Below are 26,823 nucleotides of genomic sequence, written 5' to 3' on the forward strand. Positions count from 1 at the left end.
ATAACTTATTAAAAAAGTTAAAAATTGCTTAACTTATTTTGATGGGTTAAAATAATGTAAAAACATGTTGTCATGACTTACATCATTTTTTACAGTGTGGTGTACAATAGTGGATAAAAAAAGGACGTGTGTTGTGATAGACTGGAAACTTGTCTTGTTTGAGCAACTGTTCCATATGACAGATGTTCATCATCTTCTGTAACTAGGCTAACATAGTACCTGGGGAATTTTAGGAGCCAGCAAAAGTCCTGCTGACTTAGCCTTAACTAGGTTAACACTGTGTACAGAGCGAGAACGCTGTCAACGAGTCACATATTAGAGCTTTTAAATAGGTTACTCTATAGGAAACCTTTTTCTATCATGGGCTAAAATTGGTTAATTCAAAGAGCTGTGACAACACCTGAAATCCAGCTATATCAACTTTGGTTAGTTCACCAAAAACTGATTACTCACCCTCATGTTGTTCCAACCCCGTAAGACTTTCGTTCATCTTCGGAACACAAATTAAGATATATTTGATTAAATCTGAGAGCTGTCTCACTCCTCCATAGGCTTCTATGTTATTGAAACTTGCCAGCCCAGAAAAGTTAGTAAAGACATCGTTATAATAGTCCAAGTGACAGTGGCCCAACCTTAAGTTTATCAAGCGACGAGAATATTTTTTGTGCGCAAAAAACCCCCCGACTTTATTCAACTATTAATTTTCTTCTATGTGGGCCTCTGAGTGAGTTCACGTAGTGTAACAGCGCAGCGCTTCTGGGTTGTACGTCAGAACGTAGGCTCACTATTGGCTGACGCTGGTCATGTGTGTGATGCTGGCCAATAGTGAGCCTACGTTCTGACGTACAACCCAGAAGCACTGCGCTGTTACACTACGTGAACTCACTCAGAGGCCCACACAGATGAAAAAGAATAGTTGAAAAACGTCGTTATTTTAGCTTTTTTTTCACACAAAAAGTATTCTCGTCGCTTGATAAACTTATGGTTGAGCCACTGTAGTCACTTGGACTATTTTAACGATGTTTTTACTAACTTTTCTGGGCTGGCAGATATCAAATACCTAGCATTTGTGTTCCGAAGATGAATGAAAGTCTTACGGGGTTAGAACAACATGAGGGTGAGTAATTATTGACGGAATGTTCATTTTTGGGTGAACTAACCCTTTAAATAGCTCAACTCAACATTTACAGTTATGTTTGCTTCTTGATTTGGAGACCACGTGGATTGTACAGAAAATAACAAATAGGGCACCTGCTGCTGAAGACAAGAGTTGTCTGTATATCTATGTGTGTTCATACATGCATGAGTTCTCTGGGTTTCTCTTTCCCTGGAGACCTGCTCCCAAACCCAAACAGATGGAATAGTTTTCTTTCAGACGCTCATCATGTCAGATCACTGAAAATGTAATGGTTTTTACACACAGCAACAGTCCCAAAGATACGGACGCTTTTTTCTGCCACAGTATAAATAAAGATAATTGCGACTTTTTATCTTCTCACAATTCCAAGTTTATCTCTTGCAGTTCCCATTTTATAATTCACAATTAAAAATTATAACTACCAATTGTGACTTTTTTTCTCAGACTTGTGAGACATAAACTCGGAATTGCAAGTTATAAAGTCTGAATTGAGATATAAACTCGCAATTGCAAGAAAAAAGAATTGTAAGATAAAAGCCTTTTTTTTTTCGTGGCAGAAACAAGATTCTATAAAAATGTCCTCTGAGTTCAGCCTAGACAGGAAGGTAACATGACATTCTTACCTTTCTCTATTTAAAACATTAGATTGATTAGATTATTGCAGTGTGACATTGAACAAGCACACACAACTATAGCATACCTCATTTACTAATTGTAAATTAATCAAAATGACGCATTAACAAAATAGATCTGGGATTTATTTTAATTTTGGAGCTCGCCATGTATATCAGTCTGGAAAGCAAATAGCCAGGCTGAGTTGAGTTTAAATATGATGAGTTGTTGACATCTAATTGACAGATTAAGGGAAAGTCTAATTGGCACACAATCTTATAATCGCTCATTGCAGCACTTTTATTATGACTTTTATGAATATGTGAGCAACATTCAGTGAGGTGGTCAGATAAGGGTTAACTGTGCCAGCAATGATGGCTTCTGCTGTTGGTGCTCCGGAGCCAGCGTTGCCCCTGGTTTTCCTCAAAATCGATGGGCTCTGCGACAGGCCTTGGCATCTGGCCCCAGACTAGGTGGCCTGAGAGGATCTGTACTGGATGAGTGAGGGAGAGAGAGACATTTCTGAACTCAGGAGAAGAAACACTTTGTCATACAGAGAAAGGGATTAAAAACAATTGAAAGAATGAGTGAGAGAATGGAGAGGGATGACATAGAAAGGGCCACGGGCTGAAAGAGCATCTTTTTCTGTACTTGCCAAATAGAAAGAGATACTGTAGATAGATCAGTAGATAGGTACAGCCGCAGATGCATGGATAATTCATGAATATGCCACAGGGGAACAGTGAGAAGATGTGAAAAAGCAACGGAGACAAGGTCAGTAAGGAGGGGGTAGGTCAGGTTGACCACATATTGTATCCATATGTTTGCTTTTTTTAGAGATGATTTCAAAGTGCATCATTTGAAAATGCAAGGTTTTATTTAGGGCTGCATGATATATCGCAAATGTTCATATCGTAACTGCTTGCAATAACTGCATGATTTTAACACTCCAAAAGATTACAAGTTTTAGGGAGGTGCAGGCAAAAGTGAGTAGACTGGACACTGTAATTGTCCAAAAACAATGTTATTATATATAATAATAATTCTATGGTCTGTTTTCTGCTTCTTTGAGATGTTTTATGCTCTGATTTAGATGGTAAGATTGAAAACTTCAGTATTCTTCCCAGGCCTTTGAGATCCGTAAGGACTGTTTTCTACAGCAGTGTGTCTGTGGCTTATCGTCATAATAGACCAGCTTCTGTGAGCTGGACGCGGAGGACCTGACTGGTGTTGGCATCCCCTGTGGATAGATGTAGAAAGGCATGATGAAGGGTCAGCAGTAGCTCCAGGAGAATGTGACTCAAGAGGGCATGTAAACTCATTGCTCTTGGGCACAAACACAATTCATGAGTACGGATTGCTTAGCTGTATGCTGATAACTGATCCAGTGCCTCCTCAGGGTAATACCCCATTTAGCATGGATGTGAAATATAGTTTCAGAGTTAAAAGAAAGAAAGTGTTTGCAAGTGATATTTAATGTCTGTCAAAAGAGATGGCATGGAATGTTTTTGTTTATGTTAGATTATTATAAATTTGGTGCGGAAGGCTGTTTTTTAGATGAGAACTTGAAGCTTTTTGCCCAAGATAATTGTGACATTAAGTTAATCAGGCAGAAACTTGTTCAGATGAGTCAAAATAGCACCTAAGGTTATATCTAGTTCTACTTTCATGTTTAGTGCACAAGGCTAAATTAATTTTCCCTTGAGAGAGTATAAAATAAGACGAAACTGAAAAAGAAATAAAAATGAGAGCCAGTATTTTCTGAGAGGCAGAATGGGAAATAAACATGACTGAAGCTGTAGGCTACATAAAATGAAATTGAGACTTGAATTTGATTAGAGATGTAGGCATTTTTTACTTGTTTTTCCATCATTTAGTTGGTTTAAGGGCTTGATGTGAAAGGTTATAGTTTTGTGATTAGTGTGACTGTGATGCAAACTAGGACTAGCCATAGGCGTCGATTTCGGTGGGGATGGTGGGTACGCGTACCCACCAGATTTCGTCATGAGTCATTTTGTACCCACCACTTTTAACTTAACGTCCATAATAATTGGACTTTGGGTCAGATTTTTTTTTTACAGTTTTCAGTGGTTATGAGGAGCATTATGAGAGAGAAATTTGGTTATCGTTGTTTAGGTACATTAAGTCCTAACGTGAAAAAGCTTTATGGTTTAAAGCCCATGAGAACCGTGGGGAGTCAACCCACAGCCGCTCCGCTGCCCTGCTGAAAATGTGAAGCAGAAACGCTTAATGTTAGATAACGTCCATAATATTTTTTTACCGTTTTCAGTGGTTATGAGGAGCAGTATGAGAGAGAAATTTGGTAATCATTGTTTAGGGACCGTTCGGTATTTATGGAATGGACCACCGGAGGAAAATAGGGAGGGTCATGTTTTTTTTGGGTCATCCAGTCTGACCCAACAAAAATCCATTATAATATTAATTTTATTTTATTTTTCGTTTTCGCATTTATGAGGGAAAAAACAACTTATCAGTTCTCAGTTACGGATGTGACCGCTCTGAAAGCGGCACTAAAATACTGCTTTAAAACTTTCACAGAGGCCTCAAACAGAACAGCTGCCTTTCTTTAAAGTGAATTTCTTTTTGTATTAATTGTATCTTAATTTTAATTAGTGTTTCATGAACCAATTGCCTGGATTTAATAAATAAGGATATATATAATAAATATAGCAGACAATAGATAATTACGACACGGAGGCGCCGGCGCGTGAACTGGAGCTCGTCTCATAAATGAACCGAAACTCAGCGTATAAGGTAGCCTACTTGCCTCACAGACCTGAGACATATATAGAAAGCTTGAAATGTCTACTTTTAAACAGAACAATTCAAAACGAAAGAAAACAGACTGCTCTGCTCTCTGCTTGTAATCCGTATGAAATGTGCATTTCTCTCTGGGTGCGTTCACTACTGCGAAGATCACGAGTCAAGCATAGTCAACTTCATCTTTGCAGCCGACACTGACAGAAAACACTTATTTATTAGTAAGCATTTAAAATGTCTCCTTGCTATATTTGACATATTTATAATCATTACTTTTGCCAGTTCTTTGTGACAGTTTTTAGGTGCTTTATTGGCAGCGCCACCCTTACACGTTACATGAACGCGTCACCACGCATCAGCACCGAAAACATGGAGTTTTTTTTCCAAATCAAAAATCAAAAATCGTGATACGAACCGAATCGTGGGTTTGGTCTGTTACAGCCCTAGTAAGATGAGAAAGCAGAGTTTAAGTCGTTGGTCATGGTTGTAAAAAAACAATGGCTATTTGAACATGCCAAGCGCAAACCAGTACAGAAGTAATCAATAAATTATCGGGGAGGGTCATGCCTTTTTTCACTATCATTTTGGAGGGTCATAGAAAAAGTTATTGCTGGCGAAGGGAGGGTCAAGTCTATTTTGACTATAGATCTCAAAACTCCTCCGGTAGCCCCTTAAATAAAAAACTAACAGTCCCTTAGGTACATTAAACCACGTCATGTCATATTGTCAACATGGTACTTATGAAGCAGAATAGTGGGTCATATGTCTATTGCTTTTTGAAAACTTAAGGCTTTCTTCTTCATAAAACGAGTCGTACATCATCACATTTTTGTATACATTTTTATTTTTTTACATTAGTAAGCTACAGGACATTGTCTTTCAAAACATGACCTCCGCGAAAGAGTAAAAAAAAAAGAATGTGTCATTGTACCCAGCACTTCTGAAAATGCACTTCCGAATGCGTCTCTGTCCCCAGCACATTTCAAACCAAACTGACGCCCATGGGACTAGCCTTGTTAAAAAAATAAAAATAAAAATAAAAAAAAAAGTTTCATTTTACAACACATCTGCGAATTAAGTTAAGTATATGAACTCTGTAAATGACTATCATGACCTCAGTTTTGGATTATTTATCTGAAGAATGTCTTTGTGATTGATAACGTGCAATGGCACTAACAGCATGATGCCCCATTTATTATTAGGCCACATTTCCAAGAATTAAATTCTATTCCTCTCACAGTTATAGTTTCAAAATGTCGACTGAACAGAATCATTCAACAAAGGCTTCTGAAAACACATTCCACTGACACCAGATCACCTTGGAAGAAAATGTTGATTGAAATAGCTAAATCATAAATTTAGTCTACATTTTTAAATGGAAAAAAAAAAAGACACGATAATCATACTTTTTTCCCAAGAGAGGTCTAACAAGCAATAATGTATCCATCTTTAAAAGGGTTTAATCCATTAAACATGAAATTAGATTAAGCCTTAGGGCCAAGCCGCTGAAAATTACTATTTTATGATTAGATTAATCCTCAGCCTAGAGAGAGTGCACGGTTTGACAGTATGTTAACCCTAGAGTCACTGGACAGGCATCGTTTTTCCTCCCTGCTTCCATCCAATCTGATAATAGCGCAAAGTTGGAGCATTGACTGTTGAATATTTGAGAACAACCTGTCCAGCATGTGAGTCGGAGAGAATGCAAGCCCACCCAGTATGTGAATGTCTGCTCTTCTCTTTCAATTACATTTCCATTGCAGCCAGCTGTGAGGTTTCGTTGCCAAGGCAACTCAGACACCCACTCTACAGTGCTCGGCTCACCCTTGCTGATCAGGCACATTGGTCAAGACCCACTAAAAGCGACTGAACAACAAAAGAGAGAGGGAAAGAAAGGGTAAGCTAAGGTCAGTGGATGTTTTGTGTGTAATACCTGTGTCAGAGTTTGAAGGAGGAAGAAATGGAAAAATTGATATTCGTGTTCTCTGCCTGAATTGATCTTTGAGAACGTATTACAAGCATGTGTCATATGTATATGTGTCGAGTCAAGAATGAGTGTTAATATGTTGAGCACAACTGTGAAAGCAATATCTGTAGCAGTTCATGTTTAGATGTGCGGACTAAAAGAGAATATGGAAATAGTGGTTCCATATCTCAACTGCCTGTTTGTTGTGAGTCTAGCAAGCAATGTGTGTTGATGGCTTTATAAATGAGAAGACTGTCATTTTGAGATATTGGATGGGGGTAGACTGTAGAGGATGCGATGCTTGGTGAGAAAATGAAGCATGAATTGAATAGACAGGGAGCATAATTCTGCTTTAAGAGGATTTTGCCTTTCATTTGAGATTTTATATTCTACTGATTTCCATACTTTTTTTTAGACAGTGCATCATACTTATTTGCTGGTCATAAAACTCTCATGCCGTTTTTACATTGGTTACATTGGCATGTATAGAAATTGAAATGAATATAGAAAAATGAAATAATAAATAAACTATTAGCCAATTATTATTAACTAACTATTATTAATTATGATTATTTTTCACTAAAATTTTCAGTAACCACAAAAGTTTAATAAAAGTTAGCCTACAGTTTGTTATAAGTTTTCACTGGCCATCAAACCACGAGTACTGATTATTTGTCATGTTCTGATAAATGTACACATCCAAACTATATTTTAAAAAATAGTAATTTGTTTACTTTAAAACTAACACGAACCAAACCACTGCCCCAGAACATTACTGACAGAATTATTTTTAAAGGGGTGGTATAATGCCCTTTTTACAAGATGTAAAATAAGTCTGTCCCCAGAGTGTCTGTGAAGTTTTAGCTCAAAATACCCCAGATATTTTTAAATAGCATGTTAAAATTGCTAAAATTGTTAAAATACACTTTTTGAGGGTGAGCAAAACCACACCGTTTTGTGTCTGTTCCTTTAAATGCAAATGAGCTGCTGCTCCTGGCACAGGGGGCGGAGCTTCAACAGCTTGCACTCAAATAGACATGCACTGAAAATTTCAAACACTTTTAGCCTTTTATGTTCAAATCGGACTCAGACAATGATGGAGAGAATCAAGAAGAAGTGACAACATGTAGAATGCAACAGGACATTTCTTAACGGTTAGTAAATGAATTTATGTAGCGTATGTGTAGTTATCTTATAGTCATTGAGTAACATATTCTGTCTTGATAATCTATAAATTGTGTTCAGGGGGCGGGGTTTATGTGAAGTCCCTACCAGCCGTTTGTTGTCCTCCTTAAAAAGTAATTTATTTAAAATCAAATATCTCCCTTTGCTTTGAACTTTGAGCATTGTAAGGTTCCAGATGTTGTTTATGCACAAACAGCAGCATTGCACACTAACTAAAGTTAAAAAAGTGAAATCATAATCAACCACCACTTTAATAAGTCGAATGTCATTAAATAACCGCACACTACACGCATCTACTCACTGACGACTACATTTTAATTTTAGCTTATTATTTGTACATAAACTAAAGGAGTTCGAATTTCGAAATAAATGTAACAAAAAGTTTACGTAATCCCACATAAAAGTAAAAGTTTGGGCACTTTCATGCCTTTCAGAACGTCAAACCTGATCGCGCTCCCGTGATTACTGGCAAGTAATCAGCAGCAGAATGACGGGTGTAGCAGAAATAAACATTATTAAACTGGAATTGCTAATGCTATAGCAGCGTTAAATGACTGCATGCACCCTCTTTCGCTGTTTCTATACTCTAAAAATCGTTAGCCTAATTTGTTTAGTTTAAAACTAAAAGTATAGGCTAACTCGAACTGCAACCAACTGCCCCTCTGAACTATACTGACTACTGACCGAATTATTTTTTTAAAGTCGAATATTAATCCCTCAGAACATAAGGCCTACTGACCGAATTATTTTAAGTCGAATATTAATCGCACACACTCATCCACTTACTGACGACAAACTAGGGCTGGGTGATATATCGATATAAAAAATATATCGATATATTTTTAAATGCGATATGAAATTAGACCATATCGCATATATCGATATAGTTCAAATTTGCGCTCTGCTCCCCGCGCCTCCGCTCCTCCTTTCCCACTCTGCGTGCGTGTTTAGAGCATGTTATGTTACGAGAGGGAATCATGACTACTTCAGAAACCCCAGCACAATAAGAACTACCAGGCAGTGACATAAGTGTACGCTGAAATAAAGTCTTTCACCTCAGAAAAACGGACTTTCTTGTCCAGTCAGCCGTTATCCTGTGCTCGGAGCGCACACTCAATTGCACGCACAAATGCGCCGGCGCGCGCTGTATCGCCTCACTGATCAAGTGCAAAATAAACTACGAGCATGCAACGCCGTTACGTTGTAAATTACACGAAATAAAAGTAATGCAGGTATGATTTTCATTCTATTCACCAGGAGCAGTTTCCATGTTTCATTAACAGTTATTGTTAGTATTGTGTATTCTGGTAACAGTCGTTTCCATATTAACCCCAAAATGCCACTGTTATTTTTTATATTTTTAAATGACAAAAAATTGTTTATATATATTCAATGTAAACTTTGATAATCATAATTAATAAATCGCAAATAACAATATCGGCAATTATGATTTTTGTCATAATCGTGCAGCCCTAAGGTGAAGAAACCTGTTTATTATTTATTCATTTGATTTTGCAACTGTTTACTGAAATAGCTGGTTTCAATAAAACTACTTTTAACATGTCATATTTGGCTTTGACTTTGACTGAACATTTGCTCTCACTTTGCGGAAAAAATATCGGGATATATATCGTATATCGATATTCAGCCTAAATATATCGGGATATGACTTTTGGTCCATATCGCCCAGCCCTACGACAAACGATTACGTTGTTGGCTACGTAAACTAAAGGAGTTCGAAATCGAAAAAGTAAATGGAAGAAAAAGTTTGGGAGCCCACATAAAAGTCGAAACTTGGGCGAGTTCATGCTTTTCAGACCGTCAAACCTGATCGCGCTCCCGTTGCACCAGCAGAAGAAAAAAAACCTGAATTGCTGTTGTTGACTGTGCATGCACCGCAGCCTCGTTCTGTTTCTCTCTTCATAATGTGGGCGTCTAAAAAGAAGTAGCGCGTTTAAGGTTGACAACGTCTCAATCAAAGAAGTAGGCATTTACCTCTGCCGTAGAAAATGAAATCTGAAATTCATTTTTCTAATTGGAGTGAAAGGGAGAGCATTATGTGATCTCTAGCGGCTCACCCACGCATGCAATCACAAGCACGTGATTTAATCTGCAGCCACGGTGAAAACAGCACGAGCCACCTGTTTGTTTGATATGCAATCTCAATATATTCTTCTAAATACACGATTGAACTGTTGGCATCAAACTGATGTGTGTAAATATATTATCCTGCATTGCTTTTATTGTCAAAACTGTTCTTACATACATGCATTTAAATTAATGTTAAAACATGCACAAATTGGTTGGTGTTATTTTGTGAGAGCAGTGAAGTCAATGCCCATGCCTGTGCTCCACATATTCAGCTCTGGTAATTTAGCTCAGCAGATGCTCTACAGAGAATATTCAACATAAATCAGTGGTCACATGAGAGCCCCAAAGATAGAAACACTTCAACTGTGGTGTCTTCACAAAATTTGTGTGAGGGACAGATATCAGTGAATATGATGAAAATGAAAAGTCAGTGAAAAAGAAGGATTGGATAAATAAAATCTGAGTTGAAGGCAGAAACCTTAAGGATTTCTGAGCTGCAACTTTTGGTGCATTATGACAGGTAATGCATTACCATGCTTTTCTTTTTTTCCTCATAGTGGCAGCAAAAATCTGAGACCACTTGTGAAAATTCATTTATTTTGTATTGTTTTCTAATTTGATACACTATTTTTATTTGCAAATTGTTTTATCAGGGTTAAATTTGACTGCCGTTGGATTGAAAAATTTAAATTAATTTCTTAGTATTCTTAGTATTTGGTTTGTAGCATTGACAGCAGCTCTTGATTGTAATCTTGTGATTCAATTACATTTGTTTTGTTTTTTATACAAAGGAGTTCATATCGACAGAAATTGTTAGGAACCTTAGGAATAGTGCAGAAAATTTTCATATTAATTTTGCCATAACTTTTTCTTTAGTTTTACGTTTTTCTAAATCCTTTCAGTGTGTCTCAGACCCCCTGAACATTTGTAGAAACATTTGTGGTATGTTGAAAAACCACAACATACATTAAATGTTTTTTTCAAAACACTGCTTTATTTTTCTGTGTACATTTCAGTCATATTGTTGTAATTTGTAATAAATGTAGAAAAATGTCTCTGGAGCAAATCACATTTTGGCATGTAACTGTGTTTGCTTGCCAATAATCTGCTATTTTTTGGCAGTTTTCTGAAAGTTTGAATATGAAAATCTGTCTTAGAATTTGTGCAACTAAAAAAAAAAAATCTACACATCTTAAAATAATAACATTATGAATTGCATCCCTGTCTTGATATGCACTACATAATTCTGCACTTCTCCGTCTGTCTGTTACCCTGTAGTTGGAAGGTCGCCCTAAATCAAGAAGAGCAGCTGAAGACAACAGCATCTGGATTCCACTATGATTCTGATGCACTGCACCCTCGACGACTGACGGGTTTTCTCGGCAGCAAACTGGCAAAGAGAAAGAGAGATCACACAGGTGGGCCAGCAGCATCCCAGAGATTATAGATTTGGAGATTACAGGACAACAGCAGGTCAGGGCACATTGCCTTGTTGAAATCCGAGTTCTCCACCTCACCAATTCCGTTAAAAGCTGTCATCGTGAAATTGGCAGGCGAGTCCTGCGACACAACACACGTTCGCAGGCACTCGACTGATCACGTACTCCTCTAGCTGCTAGACAACTGCAGTGTTAGAAGAAAATCTGATGGCATTTTGTTGTTTGCCTTTTTCTATAATCCAGCTCCTTGGCTCTCAAATCCCTTTTTTGTTCTTGAGCCATTAGATTCTTTTAATCGTCTTTGTTGCCATCTTTTACTCCATTTTTTTATTCGGTTCATTTTTATCATCCACTGACCTGGAGAGAGTCAAAGTGCTCAACTTATCAAACTATGATGTAGAATGTCCTAAAGTGCTCAGTTAGACTGGAATGTTCAAACCCCACTGCTGTTTTCCAGACACGAATTGAAAGCTCAAAGTTGAATCTGTTTCATTGAAGACATAACAAAGACCAATGATCAAGACAAATGCGGCGGCATGTCTCTGCACTTAAAATAATTTGCAGGATACGCGACTACAACGAAATGAATGAGACGGAAAGAGTTTAGAGTGTTGGATAACATAAAGCTATTCAAGATGTCTGCAAAAGAACTTCATTACAAGTCTGTGAGAAAACTCCACCCTTTTCCTCCTCTGGCTGTGAAGTTCAGCACGGTGGCTCGGTAGACAGAGCGTAAGGACGCGGTCAAACCAAATTACAGTGACAAATTTGGACTCATAGAGGACTGTAATGGAACAGACACGGATGACAGCCTATCTTGTCTGGCACTGAGATGTCAAAACCGCAGAGAGGGCTATTCTTCCAACTGTCACTGCAAGGAGAATAGAGCAGATCACACACACGCCTACAAGCAGACTGATTTTTTAGAGGCGAAAGACTGGTGTTTGTTTGAACCGTGACAGTTCAGAAGCGTGAAAGAGAGAGCTGGAGGAGATCCCATAGGGGGAAGAGATCGAAAATAAAGAGCGGTAAAAGGCTCCACGGCAGCGGTGACACGTTGAAAGAGAAGACAGACAGACGGCGGATCAGCAGTGGTAGTTCACAGGCGAACAGTTTTGTGAGATTCACACACTTTTGGGTTTAAAGCTTGTGTCGCTCAGTACGCCAAGTAGTACTGAGTCCAGGTTGGGCACGGTGGCAGGGGCCGGTTCATGGCAGTGGGGCGGGCGCATGCCGTCTGCGCCTCCGCAGCGAGAGGGACGCTTGGGCTTGGGCTGGGGATGGGCCACATGGGCACGAACTCCGAGGACGGGTGAGCTGAGGCCCTGGGCGCCCGTTGGAGCTGTGGCGGCAGGAGAACGCGGGGGCATGCGATGCTCCCTGCGCGTCTGCGTGGTCTTGGGATCCCTGGCCCTCCTGTTCCTCACCTCGCTCTTCTTCTCCTTCTCCCTGAGAGGAGGAGCCGGCCTGCCTTACTTTGAACCCCCAGGATGGGAAGAGTCGCGCAGGGTTAAGCTAGTTCCCAGCTATGCTGGTTCCCACCGAGTGATCCCAGCTGAGAGCGCTCAGCAAAAGACATGTGCCTGCTCTCGGTGCGTGGGCGACCCAGGCGTTTCCGACTGGTTCGACGAGAACTACGACCCGGACATCTCGCCTGTGTGGATTCGGGACAACATCCAGCTGCCTTCAGACGTGTACTACTGGTGGGTGGTAAGTGATCTTACTCAGTTGCAGCTTTTATATTAGGAATCCATTCCCTTGACGTGGTTAGACTTTGTTGTGGTTCGATTTCGTGAAATGCTTTTGACCTCATGCATTAACTAAATGGTAAAAACAAAATGAAATGACTGCAAAACAGTCTACAAAACTCCCACTGTCCTTAATTAAAAGAGACCTATTTTATTGTGCTTCTTTCCTTTTAGTGAGAGATGTTAGCGGTCTGCAGTTGTGCTTATGCATCATGTTTAAGCGACACGAAGCCAAGAGAACATGAGAAATGTCTGAGAAAAGTGTGTCAGCTGAAAAATGTTAGTCTGTAATACTTGCGCTGAGTAAATTAAAAGCAGGGAGGGTGGAGGACTGCATTAAGCAAAAGAAGCAGAAAGATTTGGGGATGAGGGTTGGGAAAATGCCTGCACTTATGGAAACTACAGGATTTTGCACTTCAAAAACATGCTGTCACAATGCTGTTCTAGGTGTTTGCTTACTGGTAATAATAATACAATAAAATAAAAACTGCTAAAGTCCCCCTGTGGTGAAAATCAAGCTTTTAATATTGTTTATATGTGTATGTGGTTTTTTTTAGTATGCTTTAAGACAAACAATGTACTAATTCGTAAGTCAGCACCATTGCTGAGTATTTTCTCTTTTAAAGGAGAACTTCGGTCAATTTTAACATTGAGCTCATTTTTTTGTAAATTTGGAGTGCTGTCAGTACAGAGAACAACGAAAAAAATCGGTGTTGCCTACACCGTGTTATCCTCTTTTTAAAATTTGCACCCTGTTGACTTCAATGGGGCAAGTTTTAAACCTGCTTTTAGCCTCTTAACATCCTTGATGTGTCATTAAGAGTGCCCAGCCATTGTGAGTGATTCCTTTAGAGTTAACACGGGTGAATCTGACTGCAGTAGATGTGAAAGATATGAATGAAAATTATGTTATTTCAGCCAGCGCACATACCTGTATTTTCTTCCTGTTTTCGGTCGAAGTCCACAGTAGTCGATTGTCGAGTTCACGCGCATAGGTTATCACTTGCCCCATTGAAGTCAACAGGGTGCAAATTTTAAAAAGAGGATAACACGGTGTAGGCAACACCGATTTTTGTCGTTGTTCTCTGTATTGACAGCACTCCAAATTTACACAAAAATGAGCTCAATGTTAAAATTGACCGGAGTTCTCCTTTAAACTGCAATGAACCAAAGACAAAAACGCGGTTTGAAATCGCTGGTGTTTGTTTCTGACGTCACAAACTACACAATCACGTCAACATGTGATCGTTCAACGAGTGGATCTCTGAGCTGGTGTGAGTGAGTGGAGGCGGGGTTAATTTGCATATTCATAGAACCGCATATACTAAAGCCATTCAAGCTATTTTAAGGCATCAAGGAAAAAACATTTAAATATGTCATTTTGGTGATCAAAGATGAGAAATTTGGCAATATTGGAATTTTTGGATTTACTGAACTTCAGAAAATGTCTAATCAGAGTATAATGGGCATAATTACTCAAAATGAATTGTGTAATTTGTTTAGTCATGAAGCTTTTGTTGGACTAATGAAATTAGTCAAAGTTTTTGAATAGCAATTAATTCAATTCCTCTTCCTTTTATTCCAATTCCAGTTTTAAATTCAGATTTTTGCCTAAATCTTCTATACATTTAAAGACTTACACTACTGGTTAAAATCTTGGGGGTTGGTAAGTTTTTGTAAAATGTTTTTGAAAAAAGTCTTTATTGCTCACCAAGGATGGATTTATTTGATCAAAAATACAGTTAAAAAAAAAAATCTGTTGGTCTCACATTAAACACAATGGCTTCCATCATGTAGATGGGTGTACCCAGAGAACATCTGCCAAGAATTATAGCTACAACAGAGACATGACAAACTGGGGACAGTGAGGAGGAGAAGGAAAGGATAGAAAACGGAGAATGAAGGGATGTCAGTAAAATACAAAAGAAAAGATTTTAGGTCTGGTCTTGAACGTGTTTTTTAAAATGTATTCATTCCTCACCGCAGAGGGCTTTATTGGCACAGTGGCTAATTGGCTGCCTGGATGTTTATTTTAGTATGCATGTGTGCACAGGCAGGTGTGCAGATGGTTTGAAGTTAAAAGATAACTGCCCAACCTTATGTCAGTTTCTTTCTTTCTTCCTCCCTCCCTCCCTTCGCTTCCCTCTGGGCCCTGTACAGATGTTGCAGCCTCAATTCAAACCCCACAACATCCAGCAAGTCCTACAGAGGCTGTTCCAGGTCATTCCAGGCCGTTCCCCATACGGTTCGTGGGACCCTGCCCGCTGTCTGCGCTGTGCCGTGGTGGGGAATTCAGGAAACCTCCGCGGGGCAGGTTACGGTCCAGTGATTGATGACCACGACTTCATCATGAGGTGAGTCTTGAAATGCCTCTGGGAAAAGAAGTAGGGAAAGAAAACAGTCTTTCGAAATGGAATCTAAGTACATATTCAAGATTATGATTGGGTTTTGAAACAAAATATTAAAAAGTTTTTTTTTTATATACTATTATCTTTCAGTTTAGTTTTTTGTTTTGTTTAATAATTATAGGTGAAATATGTCATTTCTCTACTTCTAGCAAAAATAAGTTTCCTTAAAGGGGTCATATAATGGTACATGCACTTTTACAAGTTGATTGTACTGAAATGTGTGTTGGCAGTGCCTGTACACAACCATCATAAAATGATAAAAATCCATTCAGTGTTTTTTTTTAAATCTTCTTATGTTTTCCCACGTCACAAAATCGACGCCCCTCCCACGATTGTTGATTGACAGCAGCGTTTCAACACAGACCCGCCCTTGCTCGTGAGCGAGCTGTCAATCATAGTCCGTGCGGACCGGCGCGGTCATTGTTGTTACGCTGGAGCACTGTCTATGAGCAGAATGGCGTCTAAGCAATTGTGGTGTTCTGTTCTTGGGTGTAATAAGGAACACAGCAGTCATGCTGATGTTCCTAAATCCAAACCGCTGAAGACGCAGTGGCTGAGTTTGTTTTCGAAGGGAATATTCCCCACGATCAACGTTAATGCTTTCATGTTTGCGCGAATCATTTCACACACCAGACTGCTTTACAAACGAGGGTCAGTATAAAGCTGGTTTTGCTAAGAAGCTGCTCCTGAAAAAAGGATCGGTAACTTACCAACTATTCGTGTTCCTGCTGCACCTCCAGAAGAAGAAGAAGTGAGTGTAACATTTTATAACCTTTATATTTATATTTATATTAATCTTTGCAAATCGCTTGCACGCTTCACGATGAATGTGGCTGTTTACACTCGGTACATTATGGCATGTTTTCTATGTACGACGTTCTCAATATAATTCATAATCCCACGTTTATAATGAACAACGCGTTATGGTTATTGTGTTATTGTGTTGCAAACGATGTATGCACAGAACAGAGGGGCGGGGTGAGCAAAGCTCATTATCATTTAAAGACACATGCACTTAAACGGCGTGCTGAAAACAGCTGTTTTTGACCAGGTAAAATGAGTGTTTTCTTACAATACTAATGAGAATTTTTAATTAAAGTATATTACAAACTTTTCACTTAGACCCTAAAGAATCATATTAGCTTGTACAAAAATGGCATTATATGACCCCTTTAACACCCCCATCATCTTCTATTGGTTGATCAATACGATAGTTCCTTTGCAAATTTAGAACATAGGTTGAATTTCAGCCCAATTTCAGCCTAGGATAGCCTGGAAATCCAGACCTAAATCTGAAAGATTAATGGTCTGGCATCGACTAATGAAAATCGGCCAGTTCGAGGGGCGGCACCAAGCATGCAATTGAAAATCTCACTGCACGCAATTGGATAACACTACGACCAATCACAACAAGCCCCATATGCTTAGCTACCTGCGGAGCTAACTGCTAGATTAGACTCTTGCCGTATCCGGTCGGCAAAACAGCAAAAACGGCCTTCTTGCAAAGGAACGATTCGAGCACCGTCTTCTTTTCCTCTTTTAGATAAAAATCCAAGTCTAACTCGTTCATTCTAGCGGCCAAAGACATTTCAAACAACTGGTGTTCATCCATAGCCATCTTGCAATGTTTACTAATGACTTCGACGTCACAGCGCTGTCGTCATCTGTTTAGCTCGCCTCTGGCATTATACACTAAAAACAATTACATAACCTTTTAAGGAATAAGAAATCAGCAGAGCATTGCTAGAGCAAGACCTTTGATGAAAGAAAGCCACATCTATATCTTTATCCGTATCAATATATTTATAGTTGTATTTATTTTATATCTTATAGCAATGTTTTTGAATCAGGAGTATTCACCTTAGTTTTAGTATGCAACAATAGTCCTGTTTTCTGGGACACTGATCACAGCCAGATATGGTGGATTGACATTTGCAATTTCAGGTTTCAGTCGAATGAAAATGGAAAAGGGCAGATTGTGCGTATTGCTGCTTAAAGAAAAGAGTAAAATAATGGCCTTCGGGAGACAGAACAGTGTATGTTTAGTAGAGATCAGAGAGACGGAGAGGCTGAAAGAGACGGAGGTATAAATTGAGGTGCTATTTCAGTGAAGTCTTAAATTAATCCCGTCCTCCTCCAAATCCATCTATTTCTTCAGCTGTCTCCTCGTCTCTTTATTTGTTTAACTGCTGTCTGCTCTCATTTTGACACTGTTTAAGAGATGGTTTAAGAGATGGTATGAGTTTTCTTCCCCAGTCGAATGTTTATTGGCCCATATAAGTTTGCATTGTCTGAAAAGGTTTTTTAATGGTAATTAAACGGTACAGTTAGCATCCTTGTAGCATCCATGTATCACACATTTTCTGTATATACTTCTATATTACGTACTGGTGTGGATTTTCTGTATAATTATTTGTTACTTTCTTTTATATTAATGTAAAATTATTATTTGAGGGCAGGTGTGAAAAACCAATGCTATGTAAAAAAAAAAAAAATTCACCAAATGTATAATACTAAACGCCAAAACCAAGCTGTAGAATAATAAACCTTCCTTGTGGTTTCATTAAAAAAAAAAAAATCTTCATTTTAAATGAGTATTGTGGTTTCCAGTTTAAGCCATGTTTTTTGTTGGCCTGTGTTTATTAAAGATTGATGATATAAGAAGAAAAGCACTTGAGATTTGATTGGTAAATCATCTCCCTGGCTTTGAGACAAGCTTTGAGTCTTAAGAAGATAAAGAGAGAAACAGGCGGACATGTACATTTGTTGTTTTGCATTAAAATCTCCAGGACTATTACATCTAAAGCTTCCTGCTGCCTGAATACAAGCTTGAGAGATTCTACATGTTACAAAATCCTGGTGATGTAAGGTAGTTCTCTGAATTTGAGTGAATACATGTAGGATACAGATAGAGAATGAGAAATGGTAGCAGGTTTTTTTTTTTTTCTTCTAATCGGAGCATTTTGTTGAGAGGACATGAGCTGTGAAATATAAAGCTCTGAAATCCATTGGCGCAATAGACGTGTCTCCTGAACAGACACCGACCCCGTCTGCGTTCCCGTCTGATCCACCCTTTCTCCATCATCTTGCTAGTCTCTTGCAGTCTGTCTCTCTTAAAGGAATAGCTCGCCCAAAAATGAAAATTGTGTCATTTATTCATCCTCATTCTCATGTCTTAAAATCAATTTGATCAAATTTAAGGCCATAAAAAGTCTTAAATATCCTAAATGGTTTAGCAATGTCTTAATTATCACAAGGTCTTAAATTTGGGGATGAACTGTGATGTGATGGGCCTGATGTGATTATTAAACTTCAAAGGTGATGATTTAATTAAATAAATGTGTGAACGCCGCACAGTCTAAGTGAAAATGTCATGCCATTGCATGTTCTTCAGGTTTGCAGTTTTAGAGCAATTCTAAATCAATGAATATCACTCAATTATGCCAATAATGATCTACCGTTACTGCTTATGATCTAGCGTTGATGAATTCTGACAATGTTTGCAATTAAAAACCTACACATTTCAAAATAAAATTCTTGTTGTTTTGTATTTTTTAGTCTTGCTTTATGCATAAAATACTCTCTCTGATGTTATTATTATTTGGGTATTTTAGTGACACATTAAACTGGATCTGGCATTTAAAATTTCAACATTAAATTCAGTATATACATTTGACTAGTATCTGCAAAAATCTTTTTAAATGCATTATAGAATCAGTAAAATATTGATTGATTTCTAATTCATATGTATTGAGATGACATGAACCAATTTCAGTACTCATGTACAGTATCGAATAAAACATGTCTTAAATTCGCTCTTTCCCTCTTTTGAAGTTGAATATGTGCTGCAGCCCGTTTAATTAAGATAAGCTGAGATACATGGTTACTCATTTTATTTATGCAGGTCTTAAAAAGACTTACATTTATTTGATTTTATCAACTCTGCAGAGACCCTGTCATGTTTTTCTTCTTCTGTGGAACACAAAAGGAGAATTTTTAATAATGTCCTGATTACTCTTTTCTATGCAATTACAATGAGTGGTGAGGTTTTCATGCTTTTTTCAACCTGAATGCTCATTTCACTCTATCATGGGGAAAATAATGAAATGCCAAAGTAATATGGCTTGTTTCAGTGAAAAATAGAGAGGGTTTTCACGGTCTAATTCAATTGGATCTGTGTGTTCCAGGATGAACCTGGCCCCCACTGTAGGGTACGAAGAGGATGCCGGCAGCCGTACCACACACCACTTCATGTACCCAGAGAGTGCCAAAAACCTGGCGGCCAACGTGAGCTTTGTGCTGGTGCCCTTCAAGACTCTCGACTTGTTGTGGATCACAAGTGCTCTCTCCACCGGCCAGATCCGCTTGTGAGCACAATAACACAGACGCAAAAATGTTTCTTTTTTTTTTTTATTAGTTCATTTTAATTCAATATTTTTCTTTCTTTCATTTATTTTCTTCTTTTTCTTTCCTTTTTCATTTTATTTATATTATGTCATTTTAATATGGTAAAAAAAAAAAAAAGTCATAAGAATGTGACATCCCTTCGATAAACGAGTTTTTCAGTTTTCAGACACTGTGGATTTAATGAAAATTTGATTGTCAATGCCTAAACCGGGTTTTTTTCTTTTCTTTTTTTTTTTTAAGAGTGTGACATCTCATCAATAAATTAGTATTTCAGTTCAGTTTACAAGCGCAATGTGGATTTAATGAAAATTTGGTTGTCAATGCCTAAACTGTTTTTTTTTTTTTTTTAAGAGTGTGACATCTCATCAATAAATTAGTATTTCAGTTCAGTTTACAAGCGCAATGTGGATTTAATTAAAATTTGATTGTCAATTCCTGCATTTTGAGTAAAATGAGTTGTAGAATGCTGTAGTAACTGCAGCATGACCAATGAGACATTGATTATATTCTGTCTATGAACACACTGCAGTGTTCTGTACCCATAAATTCAACATTCAAAGCACACACACACTGCCACACATCGTAGCACTTTATCAACAATATTCTCTACTTCACTGAAAAACACTAGAAAGTTAGCAGCAGTTCAACTCCCGGGTTTTTATGAAAAGATGAAGAGATGTCAGTGGGAAGACTTATAACTTTATCTTTCCAAATCGCCCTCTCTTTCTCTCTCCCTCTCTCTTAGTACTTACGCTCCAGTGAAGCAGTTTCTGCGTGTGGATAAAGACAAGGTAATATATTCCCATCCTCCCATCCCATCTCTCAAAGATTTATATTCTCTGAATTAAGACACTCTTTAGATCCTGAACAATAGAACACTATCAATCTCACATTGAGTCTTTATCTGTTTTCTCTGTGCTGCTATAAATCTGCATATGTATCAAACCTGTAGGTTCAGATCTTCAACCCAGCTTTCTTTAAATACATCCATGACCGCTGGACACATCATCATGGGCGCTATCCCTCCACTGGCATGCTCGTCCTGTTCTTTGCTCTACATGTATGTGATGAGGTAAGACCTTAGGGGGGCATGATACACACACACACACACACACACTCACCAGTAACTTTATTAGGTACACCTTTCTAGTACCGGGTTGGACCCCCTTTTGCCTTCAGAACTGCCTTAATTCTTCATGGCACAGATTCAACAAGGTTCTGGAAACATTCCTCAGAGATTTTAGTCCATATTGACATGAGCATCACGCAGTTGCTGCAGATTTTTCTGTGAGACGTGAATCTCCGGTTCCACCGCATCCCAAAGCTGCTCTATTGGATTGAGATCTGGTGACTGCGGTGGCCATTTGAGTATAGTGAACTCATTGCAAAGTTCAAGAAACCAGTTTGAGATGATGTGAGCTTTGTGACATGTCACATTATCCAGCTGGAAGTAGCCATCAGAAGATGGGTACACTGTGGTCATAAAGGGATGGACATGGACAGCAACAATACTCAGGTAGACTGTGGCGTTTAAATGATGCTCAATTGGTACTAAGGGGGCCCAAAGTGAGCCAAGAAAATATCCTTCACACCATTACACCACCAGCAGTCTTAACCGTTGATACAAGGCAGGATGGATCCATGCTTTCATGTTGTTTTTGCCAAATTCTGACCCTACCATCTGAATGTCGCAGCAGAAGTCGAGACTCATCCGGCCAGGCAACATTTTTCCAATCTTCTATTGTCCAATATTGGTGAGCCTGTGTGAATTGTAGCCTCAGTTTCCTGTTCTTATCTGACAGGATTGGCACCCGGTGTGTTCTTCTGCTGCTGTAGCCCATCTGCTTCAAGGTTTGAAGTGTTGCGTGTTCACTGTTCAGAGATGCTCTTGTGCAGACCTCGGTTGTAACGAGTGGTTATTTGAGTTACTGTTGCCCTGATGCTCAGTTTTAACTTCAGCAGATCGTCTTGACCATGTCTACATGCCTAAATGCAGTGAGTTGCTGCCATGTGATTGGCTGATTAGATATTTTTGTCAACATGCATTTGAACAGGTGTGTGTATGTGTGTGTGTGTGTGTGTGTACACTACGATTGAAAAGTTTTTGAAATAATGTTTTTGAAAGATGCTCACAAAAATACACTAATATTGTGAAATATTATTCAAACTTTTCTTTTACAAAGTTTTCTATTTTAATTTATTTTACTTAGTCATTTATTTCTGTAATGGTGAAACTGAAATGTCTTTACTGTCACTTATGATCAATTCCATGCTTCCAAGTTAAATAAAAGAAAAAATCGTATGAACAGTAGTGTGAACTACGTAAGATTATATTATAAATCATATAAATATGAATGTTTCATTTTGTTTTTGAGAAAGACATTTCCGGTATTTTTTATGTGAATTTTATCTGTAATTTCTACAATTTTAAGGTTTATTTACATTTCCAAGCAGTGACTGTGAATTCATTTCTGCCTCTTGACTCTATAGGTGAATGTATTTGGTTTTGGGGCGGACAGTCGGGGAAACTGGCACCACTATTGGGAGCAGAACCGCTATTCTGGAGAGTTTCGTAAAACAGGTGTCCATGATGCAGACTACGAGGCCCAGATCATCGACAAGCTGGCCAAGGCTGGCAAGATCTCAGTGTTTCCTGGAAAGTGAATCTGGGCACCAGGTGCAAAGAAATGGACCAACTGATGGACTACCATAAACAAAACCACCCATTATCCACTTGACACACTTAGTGTGCCTGTTAAACGTGATCAAGAAGTAGTTTCATGATCTTATTACCATTCTGTGCTGTCCTGAGTGGTAAGGAGTCTGGACAGTGTCCCCCATAATGTGGTGGTTTTGATAGGAGACGCTAGTAAATGTGCTTTTCCTTGCAAGCCTACCTCAACTGGGACAAGGAACTTGACTTGGAAAGGAACACTAATATCTCACCACTAAACAGCATGTTAGGTATATGTGCTGGGAATGGAATAAACTCATATTTATGACTTTTGTTGAATAGTGATGATACGAGAACGCTTTCCCGCCTATCTCTTATGTGTGCTCACGCCGAGGCAAGATAGATGAGTGAGACCTACAATCACCATAGTGTATCATTGTACTCTGGTAGTTCTCTGTGATTCATTGAAGGGACAGTTCAAAAAAAGAAAATTCTGTCATCATTTACTCTCCCTCATATCGTTCCAAACCTGTATGGTATACTTCTTTCAGCAAAACACAAAAGAAGATATTTTGAGAAAAAACTGTTGTCAATGAAAGTCAATGGGGTCCAAAGTTGTTTTGCACCATTGAATTTGAAGAAAGAAAAAAAATGCCACAGAGACATTTATCAAAACATCCTCTTTTGTGTTTTATAGAAGAAAAAGCCGGGCAGATTTGGAATGATGTGAGGGTGAGTAAATTACAGAATTTAAATTTTTAGGTGAACTATCCCTTTAACTAAAAGCTTGGACATAATGGCGGGTCGTTTCACTACTCCTCACGTCACCGGGCATAAACCAAGCTTTACTCTGTCTTATAAGATATTTTATGTTTAGTTGTTCGTGTTTGAAATGATCCTGCTAACAGTTTGCTATCACTGTGTGCTTGCATCAGTCTGAACAACTTTGCTTTTTGGTTCGTTTATTGTTTTTGCTAATCTTGAGTACTGATCGTTCCTCTGGTCTGAGGAGGATGGACAGATACTCAAAACCACTGACGCAGTCCAGTATGAACACATATGAGCAATATATTCAAAATACGTGGAGTACATTTAGAAATCAACGCTAATACAGCTGTGGTGATTGTTTTAGAGATGCACTGTGAACAGTAGTAGCGCTTCGTTGTTGATCTACAGCACATACTCCCTTAAATCTAACCTACTGAAATAGTGTTAAATGATGGAAAGAAACTGCAGAAAGCATCAGATTGAGAGAAATTGAATATAAGCTTTCATTTATGAAGCCTGATGTATTGCGATACAATTTAAAACTAGCTGACAGATCTTGGTAAAATTGATGGATCTCATTGATAAATGTTTTCTTGAAAGCATGTAGACACTCCTTTGCTGCTGTTCAGTCATTTACCATCAAAAATAGGTGATTTGTTTATTTGTATAGTTTTTACTTGTGTAATTTATTACATTTATACATTTTTAAGACAAAGGATAACAAGAAAGATCCATGTGAACGCCAAGTGTTTTCTACGGAGGCCCTAAAGGACATGGTGATGGGGGGGAAATGAGATGGGAGGATAATTATTTCAATGCTTTAGTTATCTTTTGCAAATTTTGTGTGTTGACCCGATACATTTTGCATTAGCTTGAAAATGTTGGGTTAGCTTGTAGACTGTTTGCGTTCCCAGAGAAACTTTGCATTCACGCTCAAAACTTTTGATGTCTTGGTGAGCAAACAAAAAGGGATGCAGAGGTTCTGCGAGCGAATACAAAAGTTTTGCGAGAGAGATTTTGCAAGTGAATGCATGGTTTCGAGAGAACGCAAAAGCACTGAAATATGATACATTTTACTTCCCCTCTCTCATCGCCATTTCCCTTTGGGGGTCCGTATAGCTTTCTGTTTTGGCCTAGTCCGAGTTTTGACTTTCAGGTGCAGTAGTTCTTTTTCAAAATGTAGACATATCAGCTATTTCAGTGTGCAAATGCACATATGTTACATGCTTGGGTGCCTTGTCCTCGCTTCTGGACACATCCTCTCTCCAGAGCACCGCTAACCTCATTATAAGACGCATAAACACATGTTATTGTTCCTTTAGTCTTCTTACAGAGCATTTATTGACACATCCGCGTGCGCACAAATCTGGGCTCTAAAATAGGGCACGGATCGTCTACCCACCAGCTGTCCTCCACCCACACACGATTCACGGCTTCTCCTGTGCTCCACCATCTCATCCTCTTGTCTGTTCTACTTTAAACTAAGCTGAGCGCCGTGCCTTCGGGATCAGGGTGGGAAAAGTTCTCTCACCTGAAAACTTTCTCCCCTCTTCATTTTTTAAGAGCTACCTACCTGCATTCGCTTTCACGTCGGAAAAGTCTCCTGAACCTTTAGAAAATCTAGACTTGTGGCACACAAGTGCTTTTATACATTGCCAATAAAGTGTAATCGTCTTTTGACGGTTATATACAGGGGAATATTAAATACACAGTGCTGCAGTTGACCTATTCTGAGGGATTATTATAATGCGTTTTACAGTGAAATTCTAATATCACGGACACGTAGGATGGGCTGCCATCTTATTGGTAGAATATTGAGATGTGCAGTTGGTCACCAAAGACTTTTAACCAATTACTTATCCTGATTTTTTTTTTAAATGTATTGTTCAGAAAATTTAGATTAAGAAAAATGCTGGCTCGTGAAGTTCTTGTATTGCTCTTAACAGTATTCAGTAATCCTACTAGTGGGCTATGAGGGATGTTTCTCTTCTTGTTTTTGTGCCACATCGTAGCCTGCCGAATGATATTCAGGCAAACCTCAAACAATTTATGAAAGACTACATTATTTCTCTGTTCTCTCCATTTGAAATGTTCTGTCTGTGGCCAAATTGCATGACGAGATCAATTCGAAATTGGCTTGTTCTCTTTATGCTCTTGCCAATGTTCTCAGCACTAAATTACTGGTATTTGTGGATCCTTATTGTCACATTGAGAGAGCTTTTTAGGACTTCATATCATCTTTTGCTGAATTGTTTACAGAATTAAAGGATGCAAAGTTGTCAATGTTATGAACATTACACAGCCTGTGAGACACATGATTGTGCCTCCAGGATAGATGTTGAGTGAGGAAGGCAGTTTCATTTTGTTTTCTTGACATTTTTAAAAGGCTTTATGGTAAATTCCCCTTTCGATTTGAAGAAATAATTAAAATGGCAGCAAAAAAAACTGAGATGAAGTTAAAAATGAGGCTACAGTATTTAGATATGTCCATTTGAGTAGAACAAACTCCATTATCCACATAATGTTGAATCCAGTTCTTCATTTGATGGAACCCTTCAACAGACTGTACATATCCTCACTGTGCCACTGTGTTTGCTTTCATTAACTTCTCATTAGTGTTGATATAGTGTCTATTGTTCAGTGCTTTTTCTTTCCTTTCACAACCGCAGTCTTTGTGTAATTATGGACTGTTTTTAATCTTTATGCTACTGTAAGAAATAAACGCATTTAAAAATGGTTTATTTTTGTGTGCTTGGACATTTATTTACAAGCAAACCATTTTTGATTCTTTGATGCAGTACATTTTCATTACAATCTCAGTATTAAACTCTTGATTTGATTGAAATAAAAGTTTATGTACTTTTATCAGAATATGTGATTTTTTTTTTCACCATTACAATTTCATCCTTTTTCATCCATGTCCCAGTGTGCTATGAGACTTCCTACATGGAAAAGCTTGCATGTAAAAATGTCCCATGCAGATGTTTCATTTTATTCTGTTAAAACGTTAAACGTTTTCCTCATGCCCTCAAAACCATGGTCCATCTCGTTATTCTTTTGTAATATTGCTTAAAAAACGCGCAAACATCAGCAATGAATAATGGATTTGTTGAATTCTGGGATGTGTGGGATCAACACTGTAAAAAAAAAGTTACTTTAATTACATTAAACTGATCTCAATATATAAAATATATAATACTAATCTTGTATAACTTATAAAAAGTTGAAAACTTATTACTTAATGTAAAACCACTTATTGATCGTAATGTTTAATCCTGATAACCAAACTTTTATAAGACAGTTAAACTTCACATTGAATCCCTCACTAAGCAATGACTAACTTCAGCCATTTTCACTCTTTTGCCATTGCGTAAAGTTTGTCTGAGCTTGACTTGAGCATATGTCTGAAAGTCTGGTACACTTATTCATAGAAATTGCAACACAGGCATATTCTGTGTTTAAAAAACAAAAATGATCGGCTAGTTTTCAAAATAAGTTTGCATGATTGAGCAGCAGCTGTGCAAGAGTGGTATAATGAAAAGTAGGGATGAATTTGGTGAATTAATGATACATAGTTAAATTTAGATGACTGGAAGAAAGGCCTTA

At 38.2% G+C, this 26,823-nt stretch overlaps 1 protein-coding gene across 2 annotated transcripts in view; it reads left to right on the forward strand.

The window, feature by feature from the left end:
- st3gal2 (ST3 beta-galactoside alpha-2,3-sialyltransferase 2) overlaps positions 1–26,078 on the forward strand; it is a 28,965-nt gene extending 2,887 nt beyond the window's left edge. The window contains exons 2-8 of one of the 2 annotated variants that reach the window (XM_079873713.1): positions 6,295–6,438; positions 11,052–12,922; positions 15,121–15,314; positions 19,556–19,735; positions 20,521–20,566; positions 20,728–20,847; positions 22,266–26,078. In XM_079873713.1, coding sequence (XP_079729839.1) covers positions 12,443–12,922; positions 15,121–15,314; positions 19,556–19,735; positions 20,521–20,566; positions 20,728–20,847; positions 22,266–22,439 — 1,194 coding nt within the window. In that variant the 5' untranslated portion in view covers positions 6,295–6,438; positions 11,052–12,442 and the 3' untranslated portion in view covers positions 22,440–26,078. The remainder of the gene's footprint in view (positions 1–6,294; positions 6,439–11,051; positions 12,923–15,120; positions 15,315–19,555; positions 19,736–20,520; positions 20,567–20,727; positions 20,848–22,265) is intronic. The other variant, XM_079873714.1, reaches the window with a different exon arrangement.
- Positions 26,079–26,823: the final 745 nt, after the last annotated feature.

Source organism: Squalius cephalus, assembly GCF_949319135.1.
Source record: "Squalius cephalus genome assembly, chromosome: 6".
Classification (NCBI taxonomy): domain Eukaryota; kingdom Metazoa; phylum Chordata; class Actinopteri; order Cypriniformes; family Leuciscidae; genus Squalius; species Squalius cephalus.